The sequence below is a fragment of the Lipotes vexillifer genome, unplaced genomic scaffold (assembly GCF_000442215.2).
Source record: "Lipotes vexillifer unplaced genomic scaffold, Lipotes_vexillifer_v1.1 scaffold197, whole genome shotgun sequence".
Lineage (NCBI taxonomy): Eukaryota > Metazoa > Chordata > Mammalia > Artiodactyla > Lipotidae > Lipotes > Lipotes vexillifer.
Window position 1 is genome coordinate 681,447 of NW_006781042.1, and position 10,432 is coordinate 691,878.

The 10,432-nt window shown below is 50.8% G+C and overlaps 1 protein-coding gene across 1 annotated transcript in view; it reads right to left on the reverse strand.

Moving 5' to 3' along the window:
• Positions 1-10,432, reverse strand: part of GALNT16 (polypeptide N-acetylgalactosaminyltransferase 16) — a 99,192-nt gene that overhangs the window by 15,498 nt on the left and 73,262 nt on the right. Inside the window, exons 4-9 of the mRNA XM_007454445.1 lie at positions 9,935-10,002; positions 9,318-9,383; positions 6,662-6,783; positions 4,082-4,169; positions 2,447-2,531; positions 2,047-2,150 (exon numbers count right to left, since the gene is read on the reverse strand). Coding sequence (XP_007454507.1) covers positions 2,047-2,150; positions 2,447-2,531; positions 4,082-4,169; positions 6,662-6,783; positions 9,318-9,383; positions 9,935-10,002 — 533 coding nt within the window. The remainder of the gene's footprint in view (positions 1-2,046; positions 2,151-2,446; positions 2,532-4,081; positions 4,170-6,661; positions 6,784-9,317; positions 9,384-9,934; positions 10,003-10,432) is intronic.

Consider the following 10,432-nt stretch of genomic DNA (forward strand, 5'->3'; position numbering starts at 1 on the left):
GCCATGGCTCACGGACCCAGCCTCTCTGCGGCATGTGGGATCCTCCCGGACCGGGGCACGAACCGATGTCCCCTGCATCGGCAGGTGGACTCTCAACCACTGCGCCACCAGGGAAGCCCCAAATGAACAATTCTGAAAGGCCCAAACCCATCAGTGACGAGAGTCTCCTGGCTCAAAACTAGTCCCAGCAGCTGAATGTCTGAGCACCACGGCTAGCCTAGGAATTTCTTTGAATTTTTTGGAAGAAACAAAACCCTCCCTAGAACCACTGTGTGGTTCACCTTTCAATTCCCCAATCACTGAGCCTGGGCCTCAGGCAGAGTTTGAAGTTAGCTATTTGATCATTCACTTGTTTCTCCATCAGGCCCCAGCCTTAAAAAAAAAAAAAAGAAGGAAGGAGAAAAGAAATAGGCCTCTGGATGCAGCAGAGACCATTAGTTTCCCAGCCCTCTGAATCTTTACAGGAAACTGGATTTGCCAAAGCTCCCTTCAGGCTGAGATGGAGAACACAAAAGAGGTCACTTAGGCCCAAAATACATAAAAGGAGGTCAGAATGGAAGGGTCACTGCACCCCAGTTCCCAGAATTTACTCCTCTGAATGCCTGCCTGGAAACGGTTTCCAAGCGTTAAGTTACAAAGGGGAGAAAATCCCACGCCTGTTTCCACTCCGGCTGGTCCTGAGTTGGAGCCCCACTGCCCATCTGTCCCACTGCCCTAGTCAGAGAGGGAAGAAAGACCTGGTCCTTGCCTCCCAGAAACACAGACTCTGACTTGGATCACACCTCACAACACTTAAGTGGCTCCTGTAAAGGCACTACCTACACCTGTCAGACGTGGAGTTTCCCAGCTGAGATCTGGAAGGCGGCGTCTACCTCAGTTTGCCCATCTGTCAGATGGGTGAGCTACCATCAGCCCTATTTACTTTGCAAAAAACCTGGTCAGGATGAAAAAGGAAGCAGTGGGAAAGGGCTCTGCAAAGGACTGACTGGGTCCACTGCCAGAGCAAGGACAGGCCTCTGTGTTTCACAAGCCTCAAGGTACCTGCCCTCACAAACCCTGGCCCACTCCTGGATCCCTGGGATCGATCGCCACCCTCCTCCACCATGCTCCTCATCTGGGAGGCTGCCTGTGTGGGCTGCACCCCTGGGCTTCCTTCCTATGTGAGGAAGTTCAGCCAGCAGGTCGGGGGAGGGTGAGGGCGGGTGTTTATCCCCTGACACCTTCCACCTGGCACAGTGGACTGGCTGCAGGCACCCCAAGACCACAGCTACTGTCAGGGAGCACTCCCTCTCTGTCTTCCAGACCTGGGGTGGCTACACCTCCCAGCAGTCACCAGCCCAGCCCTACCCTGGCCCTTGTGGTTCCCTGTAACTTGCCCACGCCGTGTAAACAGGCCCTTTTATAAACCCCCCTTAAATCACCCACATCAGATGTTCCATCTGTACCCAGCCTTTATCTCACCTGAACCTCACCAGCGACCCTGGGGGTTCACTGGCTCTTCCCTTTCCTTGTGGGGCTAAAGGGTTCCTATGGCCTCATAATAATAATAATGGCTGCCAGCATCTTTACCCGCCTCATCTCACTTAGTACTTATAACAGCCTCTTGGGGAAACTGAGGGTCAGGGAGGCTTTCACTTGCCCAGGGCCAAACAATTTATAGGTGGTAGGGTCAGGATTTGCACCCAGGCCATCTGACCCCATTGCTTACGTTTAACTGTCACCCCCTACTGCACAAACCACCCCCAGCCTTTCTTGTAGGGAAGCAGCCATGTGCTTCCTCCATACACGTGTCTAGCCATGTGGCCACAGGTTCTCCCTGACCACCTAATCTCTTTGTTGACTAGCTGTGTGGCTCTGGAAAAATTACTTAACCTCTCTGTGCCTCGGTCTCTTTACCAGTAGAATGGAGATATAATAGTACTTACTTCAGAGATTCATTGTGAGGATTTAAGGAGTCAACATGTGTAACATCCTTAGGGCCTTACATATAGAAAACACTCAATCCAGGTTACCCATTATTATTATTGTGGTTATTTCCCAACTTACCAAAATTCTCTCCCCCCCAGATGTCCATCTGGGCATCATACTTTCCCAAGTGGTTAAACCAAGACTTGTCAATCACGAAGATTCCACCAGCTATGACAGGCGTCCTGGGAGCAAGGAGAGGAAAGAGGCAACACATGAGCTGGAAAATCTGAGCCCCTCTAGACGGCCCCAGGGCCCAGGCCATTTGCCCTAGCATCTCCCACTTGCAGAGTCACTGGGGTCGGATATCTGGCCCACTTGTTGGCCTCTGGCCTCTCTCTCCCCAGGGCCCAGAACAGAGTTAGCCCTTGGATCATGCACCCCTAGGAGCCCTGGCAACTGAAATGGCCCTCCCAGGAGCCTCCAAAGCCCCTGACTCAGGGAAGGAAGGGGTCTCTCCAGAGCCCACAGCAGTCCTGACCTTATGGGCTTGGTGGGGTCTGTCCGGGCAATCTTCTGCTCCAGAGGGATCTGCTCCCACTTGAAATGCAGGCTCCAGTCAAATCCTAAGGGCCAGACTAGGGTGAGGATGGGGCTCGGGGGCTCTTGTCCCCTCGCTCCACCACCCCCGAGAGTCTCCCTTGATCAGAACCCAGCTTGTAGAGGGCCCTGGGCAGTTCATGTAGTCATTCCTTCATTCAGAACGAGACAGGTCCCTGTCCTCATGGAGATTCAATCTACTGGGTAAGACAAAGACTTACAAAGATAAATCAGTAAATGGATAATATGTCAGTTGGGGTTGAAAAGTGCTAAAAAACAAAAAAAAGAAAAGAAAGGAGGGGTACCCATGCTATTCTAGTAAGGGTAGACAGGAAAGGCTCTCTGAGGAGGTAACATTTGAGTAGAGACCTGAATGAAGAACTCATCCATGCAGACATGTAGGGAGAGGGAATTCCAGGTGGGGGAACAGCAAGTGCAAAGGCCCTGAGGTGATTTTCCTAAGGAGAAATGCCTGGCTCCCTTCAGAATCCCACTCAGCCTCAACATCTAACTAACGACTGTGTCCATTTACTGGAAATCCGAGCCCCAAACAGGAAATCCACTCTGCGCATTAGCTCCTGGCAACAGATTCTCTGGAGCAGCCTGCCCAATAGAACTTGCTGCAATGACGGAGATGCCCTATATCTGCACTGTCCAACATGGTAGACACTAGTCACATGTGGTTATTGAGCACCTGAAATGCTGCTAGGGCAACTTAGGAACTGAGTTTTGAATTTTACTTAATTTCAATTAATTTATATTTACATAGCCAAAAGTGGCTATTATCTACTGTATTGGACAGCACAGTTCTAAAGTCTAGACCAGAGCTGCCCAAAAGAAATACAATGCAAGCCGGAGACGCAAGCCACACATGCAATTTAAATTTTTCCAGTAGCCATATCAAAAAGTAAGATGAACATATGAGATTAATTTGAATAATGTATTTTTAATGCAATATATCCAAAATACTATTATTTCAATCATTATCATTGATGATCATATTCATAATCAATACAAAAATTATTAATGAGATATTTTATATTCTTTCATACTAAGTCTTCAAAACCTGGTGTGTATTTTTTCTTACAGCATATCTCAGTTCAGACTGGTCACATTTCAACAGCTCAATAGCCAAATGTGGCTAATAACTACCATATTTGGCCAGGTCTAGACCATTTCCAGGAGTACAGGTTAGGAAACTGTGCAAAGTTGAGGGCTCCCCCTTCCTCACCCCCAAGACAGCAGTCATATCATGTTATTCTGTGAGGACTTGTGGCAATGGTCCCCGAGCTGGCAGTATTTGAGAAGGATGTGTCAAAGTTTGCAGGGAGGGAAAGATCAGAGACTAGCTTGGCTCTGTCGCTGATTGTGCCAGGAGCCTGCAACTGCCAGCTCTGGCCCTTCGTCCCCAACCCCATGGCTCTACACAATCCCCTTTCGTTTTCTAGGGGTAAAGGGGGTGCGGGTGTGAGACGCTCTGGCACGGCTGGGAAGAAGAGCGCCAAGCCAGGGCTTTTGCCTGCCCTCACCTGCCTCCTTTCAGGTCTAGAGCCCCTGCCCTGGGAGCCGGACCCACCTCCCCGAAGGTCAGCAGATGCAGCAAGGTAGGCGAAATTATCCAGACTGATGACATCAATGATGGGGCTCACCACGCGGGTGTGATCCTAGGAGAGGACACATGAGATGGCGTGAGGCCAGGGACTCTGTGAATAGAGGCCCAACTGCCTGCTCTGTGAAGAGGTTCTCTTCGAGGCACTGGGCACTCAGCACCTCCTGCAGGACACGTTCGGCTCCCAGGAGCTGTCCTGCATCACCACATCTAGGCTCCTGGAAGGTCCCTCTTGGGTCTCATGGGCACGATGCTCTCCCAGCCTCTTCCTCTCACATCATGTTGAGCCCTGCCAGGATCTCACCTCCTCAGTAAAGCCCTCCCTGATTGCTGCAGGCTGAGGACTTCCTCTTTCAAACTGCTCTCACAATTATAGACCAGACAATTCCTGGGACAGTGAATCAGATGCTGCCTGATGTGGATCTTCTGTCGCTGGTGTGAACTGTTGTTTGAGGTTGAGTCTTCCCAACTGGACAACCGGCAGCTTAAGGGCAGGGACCCTGCAGCCTCCGTGTAACCTGGGTGGCACTCCTCTCATGCCACATCCACTTCAAAGTCAGACTCACACTCCCTTCATCATCTCCCAGACACAAATCCACCCCCAAAACATTGGTGGGTAATATGCCAACTTTACTAAAGGTTTTTTTCTGGGGGTGAGGGGTGGGGGGATAGTGGTGGTGGTGGATTCTATCATATACCACGTGCAGAACTTAATTGCCCTCCGTCAGCAGGATGTCTGTTCTCTTCTTTTCTCCCTCCATGGAGGGACATGGAACAGAGTTTCTTCTCCCTCCTCTCTCTGCATTCTGTGCTGACCCTCAAAACCCTCTTGTCTGCAACTTGGAATCCAGCTCTGCCCCTCAGTTCACACTTCGTCTCAGGACGACAAAAATGTGGGACGTGGCAGATCAGGGGAGACCATCCACAGTCTCCCACAGTGTTCTATGGGGGCCTCACCTTATCCTTTTTATAGACTTTTTGTATTGAGATTTAATTCACATTTTTATAACGATTTTATTAGATATAATTGATATACCATAAAATTCGCCATTTTAAAGTGTACAATTCAGTGGTTTGTAGTATATTCACAAGGTTGTGGCAGCGTCACCACTCTCTAATTCCAAAACATTTTCATCACCCCAGTAAGAAACCCTGTACCATTAGCAGTCACTCCCCATACCCCGCTCCCTCCAGCCCCTGACAACCACTAATCCACTTTGTATTTCTACGGATTTATTTATTCTGGACATTTCATATAAATGGAATCATATAATATGCAATTTTTGTTACTGGCTTCTTTCACTTAACATAAGGTTTTCAAAGTTCATCCATATTGTAACATGTATCATTACTTCATTCTTTTTATGGCTGAACAGCATTCCACTGTATGGATATATCACATTCTGTTTATCCATTCACGGTTGATAGACATTTTGCTGTTTCCATGTTTCAGCTATTCTGAATAACACTGCTCTGAACACTCAGGCACAAGTTTTTGTGTGGGGTATGTTTTCATTTCTCTTGAGTATATACCTAGCAGTGGAATTGCTGGGTCATATGGTAACTCTATGTTTGAACTTTTGAGGAAGTGCCAGACTGTTTTCCAAAGTGGAAAACAGCACCATTTGACATGCTCCTCAGCAATGTGTAAAGACTCCTATTTATCTACATCCTCACCAGCACTGGTACTGTCGATCCTTTTGATTATAACCATCCTGTAGGTATCAAGTGGTACCTCATTGTGGTTTTGACTTGCATTTCCCTAATGACTTAACGTTGAGCATCTTTTCAGGCGCTTGTTGACCATTTGTCTATTTTCCATTGCGGTGTGCGGGCTTCTCAATGAGGTGGCTTCTCCTGTTGCGGAGCATGGGCTCTAGGTGCCCGGGCTTCAGTAGCTGTGGCACTCGGGCTCAGGAGTTGTGGCTCGCGAGCTCTAGAGCGCAGGCTCAGAAGTTGTGGCACATGGGCTTAGTTGTTCCGTGGCCTGTGGTATCTTCCTGGACAAGGGCTCGAACCCGTGTCCTCTGCATTGGCAGGTGGATCCTTAACCACTGTGCCACCAGGGAAGCCCTTTTCTCATTTTTAAATTGGGTTATTTGCCTTTTATGGTTGAGTTGAAATCACCTCATCCTATGTTCCATATGTCCAAATCCTCCCCATTCTAGAGAACAGCAGGCACATGGGAGGCCCCCCCAGGCTTGAGAACACCATTCTCTCCTCCCTCCTTCTCAGGCTTCCCAGCCTGACTCACCCTCACTCATCACTCCCTCAGGAGGAAAACAACGCCACCCATTCGTAGTAGGAGCTTTGTGGCTCACCCAGGCTTTCAGCCAATTTAATTCTCCCCACAACCCAGTCAGACAAACATTACAATTATCCCTGTTTTCAGATGAGAAAGCCCAATGAGGTGAAGTTAGTCAGGAGGGAGCAGACCATTTAGGCTTCCTATTCTGCCTGCCCAACTCCAGAGACCGTTTATCATCCCCCCTCATGCCAAGAACGTGTGGGCACGTCCAGGGCTCCCCCAGGGACAGACAGACTTACCTCCTTCACCCGCTGCAGCATGGGCTGCAGCCACTCGGTGTTCACTTCGCAGTGGCTGTCCAGAAAGGTGAGGACAGCAGCTGCGGCCACATCTGCCCCGCGAACTCGGGACCGGATCAGCCCTGCAATGGGAAGGGACAAAGGATGGTGCTGGGACTGAGCCAATTTGCTCAGCCATCCCCCCAAAGTCTCAGGGCTCTCCGCCCCTTAGGGCTGAGGTTTCCTCTGAGTTATTGTGATTTAACTTTACTTCGTATTTCTTGATTTCTTCCCTCCCTCTTTTTCTTTCTCTCACCCATCCATCAACCATCATTACTCCAAGGTTATTCTCTGAGTGCCCTCTGCATGCCAGACCCTGGACTCTGGGGACATACTGATGAACAGTCAGAGTTTAGTGAACAGAAGTTGCAATAAAGTGTGGTTTGGTACCAAAGGAGAGCCAGAAACCACCACTTAGGAACCTCAGGGTGGTCCCCTCCAGCTGCACTATCCTCTATGACATGCAGAGAGTCTTCTAGACTAAGACAAGCTGGAGTTGGTATGCCAGCCCTTTCACTAACTGTAGCATATTATTTAACCTCTCTGAGCCTTAGTTTTCTTATCCAGAAGATTCAGAGAGAATAATCCCTGCCTCTTGGGGACAGTGCGCGGTGCCCAGGAAGCCGACATGTGCAGAGATTCTACTCTGCTTCCACCTCACTCCCCAGTCTTGTCGAAGGCTCGTCAACTGTCCGAAAATGGCCTCGCTTTTGGCAGCACCCTGGTCGGAGCTGGGGACTTGCCTGATCAGGAAGAGGAGATCCAGATGGTCCTGCCCCTGACAGAGCAGCCACTGGTGTGGGGAGATTTCCCTGGCCACACCTCTGCCCGGCACTCTACTGCCCCATCCTTCTACTTCACAGGGAGCTGTAAAGCACCTAATCATAAATTTACATCTATGTTGGGTAAAACCCCAGGGAACAGCATACTCCCAGGCCTAAAGGCACCTGCAACCCAGGGCTTGGGAGAGATCTCTCTCTGGCCTCTTGAATTCCAGTTTGAAGGTCCCTTCGGCCTGACTGGACTTTCTTTCTTTTCTTTCTTTCTTTCTTTCTTCCTTCCTTCCTTCCTTCCTTCTTTCTTCCTTCCTTCCTTCCTTCCTTTCTTCCTTTCTTTTCTTTCTTTCTCTCTCTCTCTCTCTCTCTTTCTTTCTTTCTTTCTTTCTACGTTGGGTCTTCGATGCTGCGCTCGGGCTTTCTCTAGTTGCGTCGAGCGGGGGTTACTTTTTTTCATGGCGGTGCGCGGGCTTCTCATTGCGGTGGCTTCTTTTGTTGCGGGGCACGGGCTCTAGGCGCGCAGGCTTCAGTAGTTGTGGCTCGCGGGCTCTAGAGTGCAGGCTCAGTAGCTGTGGCGCACGGGCTTAGTTGCTCTGCGGCATGTGGGATCTTCCCGGACAAGGGCTCGAACCCTTGTCCCCTGCATTGGCAGGCGGATTCTTAACCACTGCGCCACCAGGGAAGCCCATGACTGGACTTTCTTAGAGATACCCATCACATCTCTTTCTTTCCTTCCTACCTTCCTTTCTTTCTTTCCTCCTTCCTTCCTTTCTTTCTTTCTTTCCTCCCTCCCTCCCTCCCTCCCTCCCTCCTTCCTTCCTTCCTTCCCTCCTTCCTTCCTTCCCTTCTTCCTTCCTCTCTCTCTCCCTCTCTTTTTCTCTCTCTCTCCCTCTCTCACCTTCAGTGGCTCCCTATTCTCTGCTTTATCAAGTCTAAATGCCCCCCCGTCATCTATCCTCACCCCACTCATTCCTCGTGCTGACCAGGCCCAATTCTCCCAGGAAGGGAGACTAAGTAGAGGGAGGTTAAAAGGCTGGGCTCTGGGTGGGCCCCCTGCCCCGGGGTGGAGTCCTGGTTCCTTTATTCGTCACTCCAGGCAAATTACTGAACCTTCTTAAACCCCAGTTTCTTTATTTGCAAAACAGAATGATGGGCTGTTATGAGGACTGAACATGAGAATGTGGGCAGTGAATGCTACAGGGTGAGAACGCAGGAAACGTAGGAAGAGACTGTTAGTACTTCCTGTACCCAGGCCGGACCGATGCCTTTGCCTGCAGAGCCCCTGGGCCTGGAACGCCCTCCCTTGTGCCCTATTCATCTGTCTCACGACCCCTTCACCCAATCCAGGCGCCCTCTCCGATCCTTCCCCTCTCCGCCATCTCCTTTCTACCCCATATAATTATAACCAGCCTCAGCTCCATAACAAGCTCTCCGAGGGCACTCCCCTAGAGTGCCGTGTACAATCCTATGCTGTAGCCGGTGCTCCAAAACACCTCTTGATTGGAAGTGAGGTCACATCTGCTTTATACTGCCCTGTGGTTTTCTCAAAGCATTTAATCCTTACAATAACTGTGCAGGACAGAAAGGGTACTATCATTATTCCCATTTCTCATGAGAGACAACGAAGGCAGCCGGAAGTAGAGCTACTTACCTACAGTCATACTGTGATAGGGGCTGACCCAAGATAGCAAGAGGGTCTTGCCCCAGACCTTGGTCCTGGCCACCAGGAATGCAGCAGGACCACGCTGGCTTGGTATGACATGGCACCAAAAGGGAGCGGGGAGGTGCAGAAGTCTAGATCAAAAGAGCTCTGCGGTGGCACCTAGGGTCCAAGAACTTACCTTCCCGCCGGTCGTTGCGCAGGCATTTGACCTTGGTGATCCTGGTCAGGAGAAGACAGTCTTCAGCTGAGGGTGGAGAGAAGGAAGCAAGCTCATTCAGATACTGACGTCAGACCACATGTGGTTCGACCACTAATGGAACTTCCCAGGAGCTTCTCCAGACCAGGCCCAGGGGAAGGCGAGGCACGGAGAGTGGCCATCTCCACTGGCCAAAGGATTGCCCTGTCCTCCACTCCCCGGCCAGACTGAGGACTGCCTGTACTTGTGGCATTACCCCCCAGGGGGCACCAGAGAGCGCCAGCACTGTCACCAGTCCAACAGCCTCGGCGCTAGATTGTGGGGACAATATTCTGCACGTGGCAGTTGTGATAATGAAGGATGTTGCTCATGCAGTTTAATTTTTTTTTTTAATGTCATCTCACTGGTGTCCCATCAAAGCAACACCACTCCTTTTGCACCAGGGAGCAGAGCCAGGGAGGGCACCTAGAAAAGACTGAAGATCCCCATGGGGAGCAGAGGTCAGCCTGTGATGGCCAGAACAACCCCAAGAGTGCTTCCCTTGGCATTCTGGGGAAATGGGGTGTGAAGGGGTGCAAAAAAAGAAGGTGCATACTTACGATCTGAACTGAAGTCATCAACTAGAATGATCTCCTGGATCAGGCTGGCAGGAGTTCTGTTCAGGACGCTGGAGGAGTGACGGGGACAGAGGAGCCCAGATTTAGGGGCCACCTTCTACTTCCTTCTTGCTGCCACGGGTTCCCCCACCGCCCACCTCGGAAGCCAGCACACTGGCCACGGGCAGCTGCTAGCAAACCTTCCGGGCCCTGGTCAATGGCTGAGGGGCAGTGTGTTCCTCAGGCTCCTCCAAGACCCTGCCGACCCTGCTGCCTGGACCCTCAGGGACTTGGGACCCACCCCAGATGAGGGGTAGGGACTGCCCTAGTTTAGCTGTTGAGGCAGGACCTTAGCTGCTCTGGCTACCTGGGCTTAACAAGCCCACCTGAGGACAACCCCCGCTGGCCCCGAAGCTGTCTGCTTGGAAAGCTAGCGAGGCTCCTTCTGGCCTGATGGGTCAGGATGGGTGTTCTCAGAAAGCTCCCCCGCCAACTCTTTCC